Genomic DNA, 20,809 nt, shown 5'->3' on the forward strand with positions numbered 1-20,809 from the left:
TTAATACCTTTTACTGCTTCATCAATGATATTCTTAAGTGAAACTGGCTTTTTTAAACTGAGAATGCGTGGCTGTGGTGAATACAGGGATTACTGGTATAATTTGGTGCACTGCCTTGATGCATGCTATGGCACTGGCAGTATTCACTCGTTCCTTTTGTGCCACCAGTGCCAACTGCCAACTCTGTGAAAGTATTAAGTAACATCTTAGTAGTATTATACAAATAATGCTGCCCTCACAAACCTCATAAAAGGGCCTAAAGTACCCTTGGTGTTCAAGGACCACACTTTAAGAACTGGTACCCAAATCCATTCTCTGCTGTCATCTTGGGCTGGGTGGAAGTGGTTCCAATTGGCTAAGCGCAGAGTCCTTCTGCTTAAGACCCAGAGGTGACTGTGGGTGTTAGGGTGAACTTGGGAAAAGCAAAGATGAAAGTAGAAGGGTTGGGAAATGAGAGAAGCGAGCTGTAGACAAACTGCAGGCATTTGCCTGTTGTTGGCCTGAGATATTTGATCTATCCAAGAGTCCTTGTCTTCAAGGACTCTGCATTCATGGCACACCATGCACTGATTAGATTTGTAGTGATTTAGGTATGAGGAGAGCATGGGCTGATAGCTGCCTCTTGCGCAGGCCCCAAGATCTGAAATTGCTGCAGGCTTTAGACAGCTCTAGCCACGTGCTCTTGCTGTGGTTTAGAGAACATGCGATGACCCCTAGAGATGTCATTGTGTCCCTTCCCTTGCTCAGCTTGACCTAATTGGATATGCTCAAAGGATGAAGCTGTGAAGAGAAATGATTGAAAATAAAGAACAGTGTTAGTCTCCTTCTACTTTGAGGGGTCTGACTGGTAAGTCATCCCAGAGAGGACTGAAGGCCTTTGTCATGTAATCCTCAGGTAGCTATTTAAATACCATTCTCAGGCTGGGTGCAGTGGCTCATGCCTGTAATCCCAGCACTTTGGGAGGCTGAAGTGGGTGGATCACTTGAGGCCAGGAGTTCAAGACCAGCCTGGCCAACATGGCGAAACCCCGTTTCTACTAAAAATACAAAAATTACCCAGGCCTGGTGGCATGTGCCTTTAATCCCAGCTACTCAGGAGGCTGGGGCAGGAGAATTGCTTGAAACCCGGGAGGCAGAGATTGCAATGAGCCAAGATTGCACCACTGCACTCCAGCCTGGGTGACAGAGCGAGACTCTGTCTCAATCAGTCAATCAGTAAATACCATTCTTTATTGAAGAAATGGAAGGTATTTTGGCTTTCTAGTAGAAATGGGGGTGTATTAGGGCTCTCCAGAGAAACAGAGACAACAGGACATCTATAGATATATCTGAAGATATAAGAGGAAACATTATGGGAATTGCTCACGTGGTCATGGAGGTAGAGAAGTTCCATGCTACGCATCTGTAAGCTGGAAATCCAGGAAAGCTAGGGTGTCATTCAGCTCAAGTCTGAAGGCCTGAGAAGTAAGAGCAAGTGGTGTAAGTTATGGAGTCTGAAGGCCTGAGAGCCAAGAGCTCCATTGTCCAAGGGCAGGGGAAGAAGATGGATGTCCCAGCTCAAGATGAGAGAGAATTCACCCTTCCTCCAAATTCTTTTTGTTCTATTTGGGCCCTCAGTGGATTGGAGACGCCCAGCCACATTGGAGAGGGACGTCTTCTTTACTCACTGTCACAGACACACCCAGAAATATTTCACCAGCTCTTGGACATCAGTTCACCGTCTCAAATTGATGCATAAAGTTAACCATTACAAGTAGCCTTGAAAGACTCTATGTGTCCTTCCTAATGACCAGGAGATATGAGTCTTGCATTGAAGCTAGAGAGGTTCAAGCTGGACTTGAAGCATATTTCGGAAAGAGATCATTTATGACCTATTGTAAGGAGGAGTTTTACTCTCTAGAATTTATTGAAGGTCATCTTTTTTTTTTTTTTTTTTAGAGAGGTAGTAAAAAGACATTTCTCATTGAAGGGGTGATGCGTCAATGAGTCGTCCTTTGGGGATTTTACTATCCTTTTGCTTCTGTCTTTGGGTTCTTTGTTCAGTACAGCAAAATATGGGTGTGGAAAGTAAGACAGTCATCTGGCTGCTCTGTGTGCCTCCTGCCAAACATCTGGATATCTGGAAACACCTGGAAAAGTTACTGAAGTTTTCACAAGGGTGTTTAGCATTATGCAGATGAAACCTCAGGCTCATAGTCATCTCCTGGTCCAGGATTGATACAAATGTTGTATTTATGAAGGAGGAGGGTTGACTAGGTTATAGAATACATTTAGTTGCTTAGCTTTCATTAGTTTTTGTTTTAGCGGAGTGAGATAAAGTTGTTCAGTTTCAGAGCATTTCAGCTGGATGAACATATTCACAGTTAAATCCCAAGGAGACATGAGAGCCAGCAGCAGGTTGGAGTGATCTGCTTCTGTCATGGCTGCTGCATGGTGTATGTGTATGAAATGTCCAATCACTTCAAGAGACAACAATAACAGACCATTGACAGCCACAGAACACCCCAGAAAAGTGGTTTTGTCAGGCCATTATGGCCCTCATATAGCCCTCAGACTGCTGGTGCACTCAGTAGATGGTAAAAGATGGTTTTCACCTAGGACTAACTATGAAATAACTGTTTACTTCACAAGGCCCTGAAAAGAAAACGGAACTTTTGTTCTCAGGCAGGCCCCGAGAAGGGTCGTCTAATCAGTCATAATAGAGTGTGCCTCTAAAACGGTGCCTTCCTGCAGGGAGCCTTGCAGATCACAGGGGCCTATTGTAAGAGGAGAAAAAGAAAGTATTGAGGCAGGCGCCAGGCAACAAGGCAAGAAGGAAACACTTAAGCAAAGGGCCTTTAATTTTTATATAACTAACCCAGAAGCATATTTTATAGCCATCTCATAGGAGTCAGGCCTCAATTTGGCTACAGACTTTGCATGGTTCCCTGGGAGCTGTTGCTGGGGAAAGCCAGAGACTGTTACTCACCTTGAAGAGGGACAGAGAGGTGGCTGAAGTCTGGGAGTGTGTTCACTTCAACATCTGGCTGGCAAGATAATACCCGAGGTTTTTGTAAAACCATCTCCTCTCCACTATTAGCCTTTAGGGAAAGCATCCCCTAACCGCCGCCCACCCTTTGAGATGCTTTAAACTATAGCCACCTTTGCCTCCAGGGTCCCAGATTGATCCAAATGGTTTGGGACACTGTTCACAAATGTCTTTCACAGATGTTGGAGAGCATAGTTGGAGTTTTTTTTTTGGCAGAAGTTTTGCTTTTGCTTCAATTCTCCTTTACATGAAAATGAATCTTGCTTGTCCTGGGAGTGGCCCACGTTATCTGTGCAGGGTGTGGGATTTCATAGCTTCACAATCAGGAGTGAACCAGATGGGGCAAGAGAGTGGTTTGACCTTTATGTTTGGTATTCAGGGCCGGCACAGCCAAGTGCATTCCTCTGAATTTGTTTCTGTGGAGCTTCCATGCCAGTCAGCTTGGCCATATCATGTTCTATTGCCATGCTAGATGAGAATTTTAGACGTTCAAGAATACTGAGGGAGAGAATTTTTTTCAAATTTTTTATTTGCAATGAAACCTTTTTTTCCCCTCAAAAGCAATCTTATCAGACAACTAAGTAAGTATAAGAAAGACGATCTGGATAGTGAGGGTAGAATTCTCAAGAACCTTACTTAGGCTTTCCCTTTCTTGGCCAAGCCCCTGACGTGGAATTCCCCGTTACTCCCAAAGCTCTGTAACCCATATAGTTTCTTCTCCTTTATTTCCTCTGTAACCCTGATTGCTTTCTTTTCTTTTTTCTTTTTTCTTTTTTTTTTGAGATGGAGTCTCGCTCTGTCACCCAGGCTGGAGTGCAGTGGCACGATCTCGGCTAACTGCAACCTCCATCCCCCAGGTTCAAGCAATTCTCCTACCTCAGCCTCCTGAATAGCTGGGATTACAGGCGCCTGCCACCACGCCCAGCTAATTTTTGCATTTTTAGTAGAGACTGGTTTTCACTACGTTGGCCAGGCTAGTCTCGAACTCCTGACCTCAGGCGATCTGCCCACCTTGGCCTCCCAAAGTGCTGGGATTACAGGCATGAGCCACCGCGCCGGCCGATTGCTTTCTTAAAGTATGGCTTGCAAACCAGTAGTATCATCTAAGGCTCTCTTTTCTTTTCTTTTTTTTTGAGACGGAGTCTCACTCTGTCACCCAGGCTAGAGTGCAATGGTGTGACCTTGGCTCACTGGAACCTTCACCTCCCAGGTTCAAGTGATTCTCCTGCCTCAGCCTTCCTAATACCTGGGATTACAGGCGCCCGCCACCATGCCCAATTAATTTTTGTATTTCTAGTAGAAACGGGGTTTCACCCTGTTGGCCAGGCTGGTCTCAAACTCCTGACCTCAGGTGATCCACCTATCTCGGCCTCCCAAAGTGCTGGGAGTACAGGTGTGAGCCACTGCACCTGGCCTAAGGCTCTCAACTTGATAGATGTGAAAACTGAAGTCCAGGGATGTTTGCTGAATGGTCCAAGCTAACAACAGGGTAGTGGCTGAACTGTGACTTATAACCCAGGTTTTACAGTCTTGTCTAATGTGCCACATAGTCCCATTTCTACCCTTATAGCCCTTTACCCCCATCAGTCTTAGAGCTTGAAGGTGCAAAGAGAGGCAGTTGTATTAGGTAGGACCCCACAGGGATGGGCAGATAGGTGGCTGTGTTAGCAGACTGAAGTCTGTGGTCCAGGATTGGAGCCTGATCATTTTTACATTAACTGGGATCGTGAATTTATTCACATGCAGCCGGTTTATAGATGATTTATAATGAAGATGCCTCTTGGTTTTCAGTAGGATACATACTTTTCCAGGGCATATACTTTTATTTGTCTGCTGGTTTACTTAATTGCTGGTAGCCCCAGCTGCTAGCCGTAGTAGTCTAATTCCTGATAGGGCAGTCCAGTGCACAGAAGGGCTCCTTGCCACTCTGCTCGGCTCAGTTTTTCTGTAGCTCTTAAACTTTCTCCCCACCCCACTTAATAGAGTACATGTTATTGATTTGGAAACTGGTATCAAAGCTGGTGGGAGAACGAGATATACCAGTGAATATAAAAGTCAAGAATGACACGTTTCAGCTGCAAGAATATAGCTTTTTTATTAAAAAGTTTTTGCACTGTGTATTATCTGGCCTTTGTGGGCAGATGGAAGTGATGCCCATCAATATAGAATGTGTAATGATGTACACGTGCAAATATGCTCCTGGCTCTTAGAAACGTTTTGATGAAGCGCTCGAGTTCATTCCCATGCAGGCCAATGCATGGATTCTGAAAATAACTGAAAATTAGTGTCTCGTTCCTTTCATCCTCACCAATTTTCTAAAGAGGCCACCGCAAAGGAGAGAGCATGTTCCACCATGATGGTCCTGTTTCACCCAGTGCGTGGGGGTGCTCCAGATGTGAGCAGTATGAACGAAGACAACTTTCCTTTGATGTGGGACACAACTTTTACCAACCTTCCCCAAACATATCTTCCTGTTTCCTGTGGGATTGTAGGGTACACTTGTTTAATGATTGCTGAAGTAATGGAGAAACAAGTGTGAATCTGGCCTGCATGCTTCCTTTCCTTCCTCAGAAACAAAGGGGGGCTCTGGAATCCTTGCTGTGCCTGTGGAATGTGTCAGGAAACACAACCCTGAGTTCATTAGTGGAGATTGGCAGCAAAGCAGCCTTGGGTTTGGTGGAGCTGTGGTAGTAGGGGTCCTTCTAGTCCTTACCATGGAGAGTGGTCACTGTGTTGCTTTCAAGGTTTCCCAAAGCCGGCATTTGTATTCATAATGTCATTTTGTGCATTTGGGTTATTTTCGCCGAGTTCATAGCAGCTGTAAATAAGAAGATATTTAAGTCTGTTTTTTTTTTTTTAAGATTAGAGGTATTTCTCTGTTTTGTAACGCACATGTTCTCAGCAGGGATTTGTCTGTTGACAGAATGAGGGCTCTCTAAAGAAACACATATATTCAAGGCTCTTCTTAACATCTACTTCAGGTCTATCTGCCAGGCTAGTGATGTGTTTTTTGGGATCCTTATCCACCATGAAATCTAGTGTTGCTTGTTCTATATTTGATGCCGTCTTTTAAAGTAACAGGCTATGCGTAGTTTGTTGCCGTCCACATGTGCTTTTCCAGCCATTCAAAAGCTTTTTTTTTCTAAGACCCAACATGCACCCCTTGATTATTTTTGGGTTACCTTATTATTCATTGCACTTATGCAGGGGCAGTGGGTCCATTCCGGCGGCATTCCTATGATACCCAGTTGTAGTAACTGTGTTTGTGTTGCTCAGTTAGAAGTTGAATGAGCTGGAGATTTAATGATCTAGTTAATCAGTTTATAATTGGTAATCAGAAAGACTGAGGGTTTAATCAGCCAGTGTGATATTATATGAGCCATTGGTTCCCAGATGCTGGTCCAACAACCACAAGTATTCACAGATTTCTAGGCCCATCTGGGGAGATTCTTATTCAGTATGTCTCAATATAGACTCTAGGAATCTATCATTTTTAGAGGTTCCATGGAAGTTTCTGGTGCAGGGATGTCAAAGTATGCATGGTATAATGACTATGTCTTTTAGTGATAATGTTTTTCATCTCTGTGTGTCTCAGATACTGCTGGAATGCCTTAACTACCTTCTTTAATGGAATATGTTTATATGGGCATTCTGGGCTATGTGGGAGAAGGAACCTCAGGCTGGCCATCGGGGACCTGGTTCTAGCCTTGGTTCTGCCACTCTCTCAACCTTACATCAGGTTAGAGAAGTCTAATCTCTGTGTAGGTCTAATTCATAAATTGAGAGCATCAGATTATGCAAAAGGCATTTTTCAGCTTTCTAACATTCTTCGAAGAGCTTTGCCTCCCTAGGAATTGCTTTTGTTGTCACTGTTCATGAACAGCTGTTGCCTCATTTAGTTTAGCGTGTGCCTAGCCCCTCAACCAAACATGAATCACGGTCTGCTTCTCAGGAGAGCTGGTAGCTCTCGCCGAATTCAGGGTGGCCTCTTTTCCTCTTCTCTTACTGCCACTACCAACCACCCACAACAAGACCAAAGTAAACTGTTTTTTTTGAGACAGAGTCTCACTTTGTCACCCAGGCTGGAATGCAGTGGTATGATCTCGGCTCACTGCAACCTCTGCCTTCTGGGTTCAAGCAATTCTCCTTCCACAGCCTCCCAAGTAGCTGGGATTACAGGTGCATGCCACCACTCCTGGCTAATTTTTGTATTTTTAGTACAGACGGGGTTTCACCATGTTGGCCAGGCTGGTCTCAAACTCCTGACCTCATGTTATCTGCCTACCTCGTCCTCCCAAAGTGCTGGGATTACAGGCGAGAACCACTGTGCCCAGCCTGTATTGGGGTTTCTGCTAAAGAAAATTCACATTGCAGTTCTGACCTTTTGTATAAAACCTCAGGGTTTTCTACCCACAGATCCCTTTTTGCAGGCAAGAGATGCTTGTCTCTTTGGGCATAAGATGTGACTGATGTCATAGTCTAGGGAGCTGGGCCTGGACTGCCTCACCCGCTTCAAGAAACCTTTCATTTCCAGGAACTTGCTGTATATTGTCTAGAGGGGCCAGCTGAGGAGGGGGGCAGAACATGGTAACCCCTTAAATCTCTGGTTGTCAGCCATTGTGGAGCATCAAAATGATCCATAGTGCTTTTAAAATTGTGCATGCCCGTGTCCCCCCAGCACCACCTGGGCCAATGGAATCAGACTCTCCAGTGTGGGACTGGTCATGTGTGTGCATCTGTGTGTGTGCGTGTGTGTGTGTGTATTTTTGAGACAGGGTCTTGCTCTGTTGCCCAGGCTGGTGTATGGCATGATCATGGCTCACTGCAGCCTCGACCTCATGGACTCAAAGTATCCTCCCACCTCAGTCTCCTGAGTAGCTGGGACTACAGGTGCGTGCCACTGCACCTGTCTGATTTTTTAATTTTTATTTTCAGTACAGACATGGTTTCATTATTTTGCCCAGGCCAGTCTTGAACTCTGGGGCTCAAGCGATCCTCCCGCTTTGGCCTCTCAAAGCCCTGGGATTACAGGTGTGAGCCACCATGTTAGGCCAATTTTAAAGACTTGACTTTAGACTCTACCTTCCATGCACTGTCCCTCTGCATTCTGAAATTATTTTTTGTTAAGTCAGGTATAAATAAATTTTCACGGAGAGTTGTCATGAAAATGCAGTAAATGGTGGTCTGAATCTGTTGGAAATACTGCTTTGAGACTAGGAGGCCCTCAGAGGCTGAAGGCTGTTCACTTTAACGTTCCCAGCATATGGTTTAGAGATGGCCACCACTAAGGATTTACCCCCGGTGGTGCCTGTCTACCATGGTTTAATGCTTCATCATGGAGAACAGGAAGTCATTCATCGTTTTGTGAAGTGAATTTTAACATAATTACTCATTTATCTTCTATTCAGTGCAATTTAACAAATACGATTGGGAACTTATAATGTACTAAGCATTGATGTAGATGCTATGTAGTGAACTAAACAGAATTCCTGCCTTCGTGGGACTTTCTCTCCACCAAAATATATATATATTCACTTGGAGTTTCACACGACTGAATTAAATGGCTGCATTATGAAATAACATTTTAGAAGAATTTTTGAGGATTGATCTGAGTTATCCCTAAGATCACAAATGGAATCAGAAAATTTGGAGTTTAGCATGTGAAACCTGGATTAAATTAGCAAAATGTTAACCAAGGGACTGTGTCTTACTAATGCAGCAAATAGTCAGGAGTGGTTTGGAGAAATATTTTCTGAAGGTGAAATGAATAAACCAGTGGGTATAGGACTTTGCCCCAAAAAAGTCAACCAAGGACATTGACAGAATTAAAGTTTGTCCTTTGACTTTAAAAATAAGTCTTCAGAGCTGGGTGTGGTGGTGCCTGCTTGTAGTCCCAGCTACTTGGGAAGCTGAGGCAGGAGGATTGCCTGAGCCCAGGAGGTTTCTCAGACTGTAGTGAGCTATCATCGTGCTACCACATTCCAGCTTGGAATCTAAAATTTAAAAAAAAGAAAGAAAAAAAGTCCCCAGAGAGTCATTTGATAGAAATCTTTTTTGACTCTTTTTTTTTTTTTTTTTTAGCTCCATGTATTTTATTTCATGTATATGCAAATACCTTTGGGCCCTGGAGTTACCGGTATTTTATGTTTGTTTCATCTGATCAATGAAAACATTAATTAGCTGAATGCATATGTTTCAGGATTCTGGGATGCTACTTCACAAATTACTGCAGATTTCTGTACTCACCTTAAATGGGTTAATATAGCTTCCACGGTGTCTATTTCTGTATTGTAGTTTATGCACTGAGATTTTTTGATTCAGTTATACATATGAACATTTTAAATGTGCCTTTTAAAGAATTTAAATACTCATATCTTTTTGCATATCTTTTTTCCTTTTTACAAAAGGAAGCTATGGTCGTTTTTTTTGTTTTTTTTGTTTTTTGTTTTTTTACCATGACTGCATTCTTGGATTCCAAATGCATGCTAAAAAATTGGTGAGACTGCAAAGGCAACCAATGAAAGAAAAACACATTTGATATGGATTTCAAAATATCAAGAGAATCTGGAAAGGAAACCAAGATCAGCTTTTGGTTGCAGCTCATATGGCTGTTTGTGAGTTAACTAGCTTAGAAGGGAAGTAAATAGTTTATGAGAGAGAAAAAGATAGATATTCTGGAAATCATTATTAAGCTGAAATTTCTGCATCTAATTTTGGAATGTTTATGTTTAGAAAGTCACATGCACAATGAAAATGTGTGTTTCAGGTTTGTGGAGAAAAACAGCGCTTTGAGAAGTTGATGGAACATTTCAGGAATGAAGACAATAACATAGATTTTATGGTGAGTTATTTCAGTATTCAATAAAGCAAACTCAGTTTCAATACTTTTTTTCTAAATACACACACACACACACACACACACACGTATTTATATTACAAAGGACAGGGAATTGCAATTAATATGCTATAGATCCAATCTAGAATGTCCCTCTTAATCTGTATTTCTCTTTGATTTCCATTTTATTCCTTACATACATGGTATAGTAAAGACAAAAGTACTAATCATAGCAAATAAAGGGGAAGCCGTGCAGTTGGAAACAGCCATGCCTGGTGCAAATGCTGCCATTGTTTAATTGTTGATGATGCTGCGTAAGAATCCTTAAGGTAGAAGCAATCTTGACCTTTTTTATTTTTGCAGGCCCCTGCCAGTGCCCTTCTCCAGACTATATTCTTAAAAATTAAAGTGCTTTGGTTTGTAGAGTTGACTGTATGTATCTCCAAAATGAATATGCAGCAGTGATTTTTTTTTTCCTCCCTGATCTCTTTCCTGCTTTGGTAATTCTGTGAGGGTGTAATCATATTGGGGCTGTCCTTGGCAGGTTAGGTGACATACAAGAACATGCGGTTCCACAGCAGTCCTGTCATTCTCGGGTAAGAACATCAAAGTGAGTTGCAGCACTTCTGCATTCATACACGTAAATCTTAATCTGGAAGGAAGATAGAATCTACCATAGTGAATTTCTCCAGAAGTTTTACGCTTGAGTGCACCCAGATCTGTAGGCGTTGACCCAATCCAGTTGCCCTAGGGAAATTCTAGACCCAGGAGATCCTAACCGGGCTGTAATTTCCCAGATCACTTCTAACCTGAAGCAGACGTACCAATGACTCCTTACCTTGCAGAGCCTGTGCTTAGGATGCCAAGTGAAGTTTTCATTTGAATTGCCTCAGTGATTATAAAACATGAAACATAGCTTCGCAGATTTCTAACCCTTTTTGTGAAAAAAAAAAAAAATGTTTGGAGTCCTCAAGTTTTATATGCGTCTTAGCCCTCAGCCCCTTCCAAAACCAGTGAGAAAGATGAAATCCTTTATAGAGAAGATTTTCTGTTGCATAAAGCATGTTATTTGCTTTTCAAAGTGTGTGTGTCTATATATATATACTTTATATATATACATATATATGTATATATATGTGTCTATATACTTTATACACACACATATATGAAACAAGGGACATTTTTACACTGACTTTTAAAATCTTGTTATTAGGATTTTTTAAAGAAGTTAAGGCTAATGCTGGCCCTGGTGATAAATACGTAAAGAGATTGGTGCCTTGTCTCATGATGTGAGTTTCTTTCTTGTGCCTTTTTAGGGGAACTTATTCATTCTGTTAGAGTTGAGGTTGCAAACTGTAGGCTTTCATGCTAAAGCCAACCTACAGGCTTATGAGTTCAGTCCGACAGTGATGACCCTACTTAAACAATCTGGATATGATGCATAAAAAATACACGTCTGATTTGCTTGGAAACTGAAAATATTTGAGAACACTAGGCCCCTGTTCCTGCAGAGTGTCAGCTGCTGGAGCCAAGCAGCCCCTATTGCTTTAGTCCAAAGATGTCCTCTCTAGTTTGTCACAGTCCACACCATTCCCTTTGCGTGACACACAGCCCAGCCTGCTCATTTATGATACCTGCCAGACCTCCTTGCCATTTGAGTTTCTGCTGAAATTACAATTATATAAAGCCCTTTAAAACACCTGTACTATCCATACACAAACTAGGTTCCATTTTCTGTCAGTTCGTTTATTCACATATACATGCAATGAGGTACCTTATTTAGAGGCTGCTGTTACACAAGTTCTATGTGCTAGATTCATGTGTCACCTTCAGATAGTTGCCTCTTAGGCATATCATAAAGCTCAGTAGATCATTTAGACCTGTTTTCCGAAGAGAAATGGAAAGATGCCAGAATCTAACCATGTTTTCTCTCCAGAAAATGAGGCTTTTGATAAACTGCCTTGGGAATGCAATTAGGTTGCACAACCTCTGAAACAACATATTCCTCATAACATATAATATAAATTTTTCTAATGTAGTATAAGACATTTCTACCCTTTTTCTGTATTTTTTTGTGGACAAAAGAAAACAAAAACCATTTTGTTTCTTTAAAAAATATTTTTCTAGTTTGTATTTTGTACATGCCTTTGTAAAGATATATTTTTTAAAGCTCATTTAGTGATAGAACCCGAGATGATTTTTATTTTTTAATTTTTTTTTAGTAAGTTGCAGTAGAGTCCTTTTGTAAGCTAGAGAGGTTACACATCTTCCAAAGATATCCAATGTATACCATATCTTCAAAGAAGAATCTAACTTGATAAAAAATTTTTTTTTTTTTTAATTTTATTTATTTTTTATTATACTTTAAGTTTTAGGGTACATGTGCACATTGTGCAGGTTAGTTACATATGTATACATGTGCCATGAAATTAGGTTTGGAGAGAGACAAGGAATAAGGTGGTTCTCAGGATAAGTGTGACTCTGCATCCCTCAATCATATTCCCTCCTTGCCAGAGACTCTCCTGGGTGACAGCCATGGAGGGAAAGCATTAGTAAGATGTTTCCACCATAAATAGACTGATAGTCACTGTGGAAAGCAAAATAGATCTGTTGAATGCTGTCCTTTTATTTACCAAACCGGGGACTGGTTTTCTCTTTGGCAGGTCTCAGGGCCAGTGGTGAAGTTGTGGGGAGAAAGCAGTAAATCCCAAGCTTTTAGGGAATGCAAACTCGTTGATTATATGGAAAGATGGGTCAAGGATCTGTTACTATCCTGTTGATAGGGAAGAGTTCACAGGGAATTTTTAGATGTAGTTACCTTGTGGTGAGATTGTAGGTGATTTAAATGTTCTTCTTTAAAAAATGTTCTTTGTAATAATTTTCACATTTTGTACAACATAACTATAATAATTTCCACAGTTTATCTTATATACCTATATGACTTTCACTGAGATATAATTAACATACCATCAGATTCATCCAATTTATTTATAATCCAGTGCCTATTTAGCCTATTCACAGGGCTGTACAATCCTTACCACAATTTAGGACACAGTGTCACCCCCCCAAAAAAAAGTCCTGTACCCACTGGCAGTCGCTCCCATTTATCCCACCCTCAGCCCTAGGCAACCACTAACCTGCTTTCTATCTCAATAGTTTAGCCTGTTCGGGATGTTTTGTATGAATGGAATCATACAACATGTGGTCTTCTATAACGGGTTTTTATCATTTAACATGTTTTCAAGTTCACGTTGTAACATGTGTTGGTAATTTATTGCTTTTTATTGTTTCATAATATTCCATTGTTTGGATATACCACATTTTGTTTATCGATTAATGGACATTGGGTTCTTTCTACTTTTTGGTTGTTATTAATGATGTTAATAACAACATGATGTTAATGTTACTCTGAACATCTGTGTAAAGATTTTTATGTGGACGTATATTTTCATTTCTCTTAACTGTATATCTAGAAGCGGAATTGCTGGGTCATATGATAATGCTGTGTTTATCATTTTGAGTAAAAGTCACACTTTTTAAAGTGGCCACCCTTTTTTACATTACCACCAGCAATGGATGAGGGTTTTAATTTCTCCATATCCTTCCCAACTTTTGTTACTGTATTTCTTTTTTATTATAGCCATCTGAGTGGGTGCGAAGTGGTGTCTTATTGTGGTACCTCTGTGACTTTTGAATTTAAAAATAAGTATAAAATATTTTTAAAGAGGCTGGGCGCGGTGGGTCATGCCTGTAATCCCAGCACTTTGGGAGGCCCAGGCCGGCAGATCACGAGGTCAGGTGTTTGAGACCAGCCTGGCCAGCATGGTGAAACCCCATCTCTACTAAAAATACAAAAATTAGCTGGACGTGGTGGCACCTGCCTGTAATCCCAGCTACTCGGGAGGCCGAGGCAGGAGAATCGCCTGAACCCAGGAGGCGGAGGTTGCAGTGAGCCGAGATCATGCCACTGCACTCCAGTCTGGGCGACAGAGCAAGACTCCATTTCCAAAAAAAAACATATATATATTTTTAAAGAACCAATGAAATGAAGGAAAAGGAAATCGGTAAGTGAGCCTTTTTTATGAAATTGAAAGCACATGTCTGCAGTTAAACTGAGAAAAAAGTTTGGAGCCCATCTAACCCCTTGACAATTTCATTTCAGGTGGCTTCTATGCAGTTTATTAATATTGTAGTCCATTCAGTAGAAGATATGAATTTCAGAGTTCACCTGCAGTATGAATTTACCAAATTAGGCCTGGACGAATACTTGGACGTGAGTATAGCTGTGACCTTTGGCTCCAATATAAGAATTGACTTATTATTGCCTGCCCTCAAAGGTATGCTTCCATAGCAGCTAAAGAATGCCTAAAGCTCTATGCAGTCAACTACTGTAGTGCTAGTTAAAGGGAACTGAGCTGAGTGATGTACTCTGCCAGAGATGCTGGATTCTTGCAGGGCTCCTGGGATCTCAGGTCATCTTCTGCTAGCAGCCTTTTAGTACGGGAGTCAGATAACCTCTTGCAGCCTTGCTGCAGCTTTCCTCTCCTTTTGAGCTTCGTCTGGGTCAAGTCTCATTGCATCCTTCATCTGGGCTATTGGGCAATTTGTGTTCTTGGTTACTCCGGGGACCCCATCTGGGCAGAGAAAGTCAAGCCAAGACTGTAGAGTGATGAGTCAGTGCTTAGAGCATAAAAAAAAAATAATGAGGAAATGGACATCAGAGACTTCCTCCTGAAGCTGCTAAATTCTGCTTCAAGTGTTTGTGGCTTTAGAAGTTCCACTTTTAGTTCTTAGGAGAAGGAGGTTTAAAGTTTCCCTTTTTCTCACTCCCTTGCAGAAGAGTTTAGCCAGTTCCCTGAAGTTCTTCAGTTAAGAAACAGAAACTTGTGAAAATCAGAAATGGTCTTGAAAAGGCTGATGGCTCACACCTGTAATTCCAGCACTTTGGGAGGCTGAGGTGGAGGATCACTTGAGCCTAGGAGTTCAAGACCAGGCTAGGCAACATAGTGAGACCCCATCTATACAAAAAACCAAAAAATTAGCCAGGTGTGGTGGTATGTGCCCGTGGCCCCGGCTGCTTGGGAAGCTGAAGTGGGGGGATCATTGGAGTCCAGGATTTCCAGGCTGCAACAAGCTGTGATTGCACCACTGCACTCCAGCTTGGGTGGCAGAGCGAGACCCTGTGTCTAAAAAGGAAAAGAAGTGGACCTGAGGACCCAGGCAGTTTTGTTTTCCCTTTTGTATAGGAATGGTCTAGTGATAGAGCAAGAATTGTTGACCTCAATTTCCTTCCTTTTTTTTGAGGCAGGGTTTCACTTTGTCACCCAGGCTGGAGTGCAGTGGTGCAATCTCGGCTCACTGCAACCTCTGCTTCCTGGGTTCAAGCGATTCTCATGCCTCAGCCTCCTGAATAGCTGGGATTACAGGCACCATGCCTGGCTAATTTTTGTATTTTTAGTAGAGACTGGGTTTCACCATGTTGGCTAGGCTAGTCTCATACTCCTGCCTCAAGTAATGCACCCAGCCGGCGACCTGAATTTCAAGCCTGTTTCCAGCTGTGAAGAATATAGAATACTTCCTTTGGGCATCTCAGGAATTCAGTTGCCCATCTTTGTTAGAGATAAACCCAAGGGATTACACAGACTGTACCCTCAGTTTATTAGGAGACGGAATCACAGAGGTGGTTACTCTCAACCTGAAGGCCTTGCTTCCTAGACTGGCTGGGCTGCCCTTGAATAGATGGGCCTACTGTTGTCTAAAGACTACTCAGGGAGAGGCGTAATAGATTTCCATTAAAATGTTGTTTGAATTGCTTTGCTTTTTATTTAAAGACTCATTTATATCACTGGCAGAATATTGTACAGAAAGACTCTTTCTTACTTTGAGATCAAGGTTTGTCTATCCCTTTTTCTCCTATGCTCTAAAAGTATCAGTATTTGAACAAAAATTGGATGTATAAATTCCTAGCGGTGTTTTGGGTTTGGTTTTGTGGTGTCTGAGCAGCGCTTGTTTATGCTCTAGAATATAACGGCAGGTACCCACTTATCACTGAACACCTGTTATTCATTGTGAATCTCATGAAAAATCCCATTAAGCTGCTTCTCCTTTTGTTCTAGCCTTTGCCCTTATTTAGAAGCCATTCTCACTTGTGACTCATAAATGAAAACAGAACACTCTCTCTTCAGAATAAGCTGTATTGTAGAATTCCAGATTAAACCTAGGGGAAAATCCATTTTTCTGAAAATTTATGTAGAGTGGAATTTCTCTTAAAAATGTAAGATTTTTTGTCAAAACTCTGTATTTCTTTAACTTCATCATGTGTTGACTCTGGAACCTAATAGAGGTGGTTAGAAGAGTAATGTAAATGTATGCTATATAAATGCTTCACTAGTTTACAAAAACCCAGCCTTGTAAGTAGCCATTGATTTGTTCAATAAATGTTGATTGGCATCATCCATGCACCAGGTATTATTCTAATCACTCATCTGTTCCCCAGGGAAAGTCATGACTTATGTTACTTGTAGGGAAGATTCACTGATTTATTTGACCTCTAATTTCCAGAGCTAGCTGAGTTCCTGCAGGATGCCTAGTTTGGGAGGCAGTGAATTGGGGAAAGCTTTCTGATCTGCCTTGGGGAGCCCTGAGCTGTTCATGCTGTATACTGACTTACGGAGGGATGTGTGGAGGTTGGGCTCTAGCAATTTGTGCTAAAATAATCCCCAAGGCTAAGTATAAACTCTGTCAGTGTCTGCCCCACCTCTTGCCTAACCTTCTTCCCCTACTGGAACCACTGTAACTAACCAGGTAAGATACCAAACACTCCAGTCTTTTCCACTACACAGATACCCCTCAGGTTTTATGTGGCCATGACTATAACCTGTTAAAGCTGCTTTTAATTTTTCTGTTGTCCCAATTTCATGTATATCAAAATGTTTAACATAGGAATATAACTACATGGGGCAGTAAGGATTTGGGGGAAAATGTGTGTGCATTTGGGAGAGGGTATTCACCAGAAAGTCATCTGATGATACTGCTTAGGCAGTCACTCCATAATTCTCTTAAGGAAGATGACATGTTAAGCTCTCTCGGAAAGGGCTGGACTATTTGTCGAAAAGAAAACACATAGACTGGCTGGGTGTGGTGGCTCACGCCTGTAATCCCAGCACTTTGGGAGGCTGAGCCGGGTGGATCACGAGGTCAGGAGATCGAGACCATCCTGGCCAACAGGGTGAAACCCCGTCTCTACTAAAAATACAAAAATTAGCTGGGTGTGGTGGTGCGTGCCTGTAATCCCAGCTACTTGGGAGGCTGAGACACGAGAATCGCTTGAACCCAGGAGGTGAAGGTTGCAGTGAGCTGAAATCATACCATTCCACTCCAGCCTGGGTGACAGAGCGAAACTCCATCTCAAAACAAAACAAAAAACAAAAAAGACAGACTCTTAGGAAATGATGTTCTATTTCCATAGATGAGCTAACACCATGTTCTCTCCTATTCTGGTTTTTAGAAGCTGAAACACACTGAGAGTGACAAGCTTCAAGTCCAGATCCAGGCTTACCTGGACAATGTTTTTGATGTAGGAGCTCTACTGGAAGATGCTGAAACTAAGAATGCTGCCTTGGAGAGGGTGGAAGAACTGGAAGAAAACATTTCTCATGTAACTATATCTCAGAAAAGGAAAAATTGCTTACATTTCAGCTGGTTGCAAAGCAGAATTAATGTCAGCTTTTATGGTGGTAAATTAAAGGATTTGGAGTATAGGAATAGGCCATACCCTGCAAGAGAGAGCTATCAGAAGCTGTTCTGTGTTTTTTCCAAAAAGCAGATGTGTTATGTAAAATGAAATAGAATCTGTTGCTTTGCTTTAGCTCACTTACCTGCTCAGTTTCTGCTGAGGTGCATTTCCTGGCAGTCTTGGTTACAGGCTCAAGCAGAGTGGGGGTGTTTGATGATTGGCATTACGTAAATGATTAGAGGGAAATTAAATATGAGAATTTGGCCTGAGGCGAAGAGGTATCTTCTTATCAACTATGTCCACACAAACCCATGGACAGGATTAGCTGGTGTCTCTGTGATGCATGTCTGAACATTCCTGTCTTACGGTACTCAAATTCTTAATAGAGTCATTTCAACAATAGGCATTTTCAAGGACATCGGTGTGCTTTCTCATATATCCTGTTCTTTGAAGAATGTCCTCAGTATCGTTGTCAGCTCTATCACAGGACAGGGTCTCATTTTTCTTTGAGGGATTTTTCTTGCCATAGACTGATTTGAATATGACCCTAAGGGCCTTTAGAGGTTATTTGTTCATTCATTAACCACATATTTCAGTAGTAAAAGAATTAACAGAAAAATGGTGCTTCTCAAAAACCCAAGCATTATGAAGACCAAATTCTTTTGGTGAGTCTGGTGAGCACTTTCCTTGATTATGAAATGAAGTGTCTCCTTTTGGAGGATTATTATTTTCTCCTTTGAACAGTTCATTTATTTTTCTCCACATGTTTTTTAAAGAGTGCTGCATATGCTCAGTTTCCTTCACCTTTCCCCATCACTGTGAAAATGGGTCTCTTCATGGCTGTGGGTAAGCCAAGTTGGTGAGCCAAAAACCCTCCCTTTAAAAGTGCCGCTATGACCCAGCTGGCATCCGCTTAAAAAGAGAATTTTACAGGCCCAGTATATCTTCCCTTAGAAGATTTGTGTTATATGCTGAACCCGATCAGTGTAAATCTCCACTCTTCCTCCTTACCTTGCCTCCCTGGTTTTCTTTACTTGTAATGGATTTAAAGGAGATGTTAGAAATCAGAAGTTGCTCAGTGTTAGAGCCCTATGTGAAAAGCAGCTGTTTAACACATGGCTCACCCTGTCTTTCTCCTGAAGCCTTAGCCAACATTGCATGACCATACTTACATGTCCACTTTTGTAGCAGCAATCTATTTGAATGGCCTCCCCCAAATAACTTTTATTATTATTATTATTTTTGTGGGTTTTTTTTTTTTTTTTGAGATGGAATCTTACTCTGTCACCCAGGCTGGAGTGCAGTGGCGCGATCTTGGTTCATTGCAACCTCTGCCTTCTGGGTTCAAGTGATTCTCCTGCCTCAGCCTCCCTGGTAGCTGGGATTACAGGTGTACTCCACCACACCTGGCTAATTTTTGTATTTTTTAGTAGAGATGGGGTTTCACCATGTTGGCCAGGCTGGTCTCAAACTCCTGACCTCAGGTGATCCGCCCACCTTGGCCTCCCAAAGTGCTGGGATTACAGGCGTGGCAACCAACTTTTATTACTTGCATAGTTGGTCAAACCAAGCAGTAGTTGTTTTTCAACTGGCTACCTAGATTGAAAGAACCAAGTTTACTGTGTTACCAATTTTCAAAAGCTTTAGGCTGATGGCCCTTTCTTGGCATGGAGTGGGGGATGGAGGTGGACTTTCCCTCCTCTTTCTCCTTACTTTCCTCTACCCTTGCTAGCCCCTGCAGAAATGGAGGGAGGCACACTGTGTATGTTGAACACTAAGGAGCGGACATGTGGGTCTTATTAAGAATCATGTCTAAGTTATCAATTCCTGGTAGAAACAAATATGTATTCAGAACCATATTATAAACATTACCATTTCCAGAAAACAACTTGCGGAACACATGCAGGGCCCTGGTCCCTAATCATCTTGGAGCTGCACTTTCTGAGAACTGAGGGCTGATCAAGATGATCCTGTATTGTGACAGCTTTCTTTTCAAAATTTTACAGTTATCTGAAAAACTGCAAGACACAGAGAATGAAGCCATGTCCAAGATTGTGGAACTGGAAAAGCAACTCATGCAGAGGAACAAGGAGCTGGATGTCGTTCGGGTAAGTGTAATGATGACAGCTGCCCAGATGGGCACGGTAGGGAATGTACTCCAGCTTTCGTCCAGTGGAACGCAGAGTACCTTCATTTCAGAGGAATGCATTGAGGCAGCATATTTATTGGAAACCTTTGAGAGGTGATGCTCAGTTGAAAACTACACATAGTCAGCGTATGTATACACATGTGTGTGCAATCAGATACTGGGGGTTCAGTATTTCCTTATCACAGATTTTGGGAGCAACAGTGTTTTCCCATCTGGAGGAGGCTGAGTTAATTCTGTGGAACACCCATTTGGTTGGAAATAAAAACACAGCATGGATTTAATTCATGCCACTTATTTATTTTTATTAGGACTTGAGCTTCTTTGTATTTTTTTGCTTTGCTTCCACTCAAAACCAGATTTGGTGGTTGCTGTGTAAACAGTGAAATACAACACAGGCTAGGCTTAATGGCATTCACCAAAAAAAGGGGGGGGGATGTGCAAAGCAAAACCAATCCATTTTATTATCAGCTAATCCCAGCTATTTTATTTGGCCTTAGTATTGTTTACCTTACATGCCAGGTATTTATGGAGTGCCATCCCTGTGCTTGGAATTGTGCTGAACATAAGAACACCAAAATGCCTGGAGAGCTTTAAGGCAAATGGCTTGACTTTACACCACTGCTAATGAAATGGCACCTTTTATGTGATGGTTATCGTGTCTGTGTGTGTCTGATATCCTGACATGTCCTACAGTTCAGTCCAGGAAATTTATTTTCTGGCACGCCTTCGAGACAGAGTTGTAGCATATGGACTCAATTCAACTTCAGACTCTTAGATTATTAGTAATAGACAGGGTGTGAAGAATGTTTCCCTGCTTGCTGGAGGTTTGTGGTGAGAGATCGCTTGTACAAGGCCCAGCAAGGAAGTTCAGTTCCATAAAACCCTTTCACTAGAACCTCTATGGGCCCCCCCTTATAAAAGGAACCAGGACAGTCTTTGAATTGAAAATTGTAACTTCTTTGTTTTCTGCTAAAAAGCTAGACAGAAATAACTAATTAGTGAAGGGAAGCTTTGGCCTGTTTTGTTAACCGCATTACCGATGGGAAAATGTTACAACAATCA

At 41.8% G+C, this 20,809-nt stretch overlaps 1 protein-coding gene across 10 annotated transcripts in view; it reads left to right on the top strand.

Annotated features, from left to right (window-relative positions):
- Nucleotides 1-20,809, top strand: part of FMNL2 (formin like 2) — a 313,896-nt gene that overhangs the window by 261,499 nt on the left and 31,588 nt on the right. For all 10 annotated transcript variants that reach the window (XM_008958138.4, XM_008958141.4, XM_008958137.4 and 7 more), the window contains 4 exons: nt 9,795-9,869; nt 14,026-14,136; nt 17,371-17,520; nt 19,605-19,706. In XM_008958138.4, the coding sequence (XP_008956386.1) occupies nt 9,795-9,869; nt 14,026-14,136; nt 17,371-17,520; nt 19,605-19,706 (438 nt within the window). The remainder of the gene's footprint in view (nt 1-9,794; nt 9,870-14,025; nt 14,137-17,370; nt 17,521-19,604; nt 19,707-20,809) is intronic.

Source organism: Pan paniscus, chromosome 13, assembly GCF_029289425.2.
Source record: "Pan paniscus chromosome 13, NHGRI_mPanPan1-v2.0_pri, whole genome shotgun sequence".
NCBI lineage: Eukaryota > Metazoa > Chordata > Mammalia > Primates > Hominidae > Pan > Pan paniscus.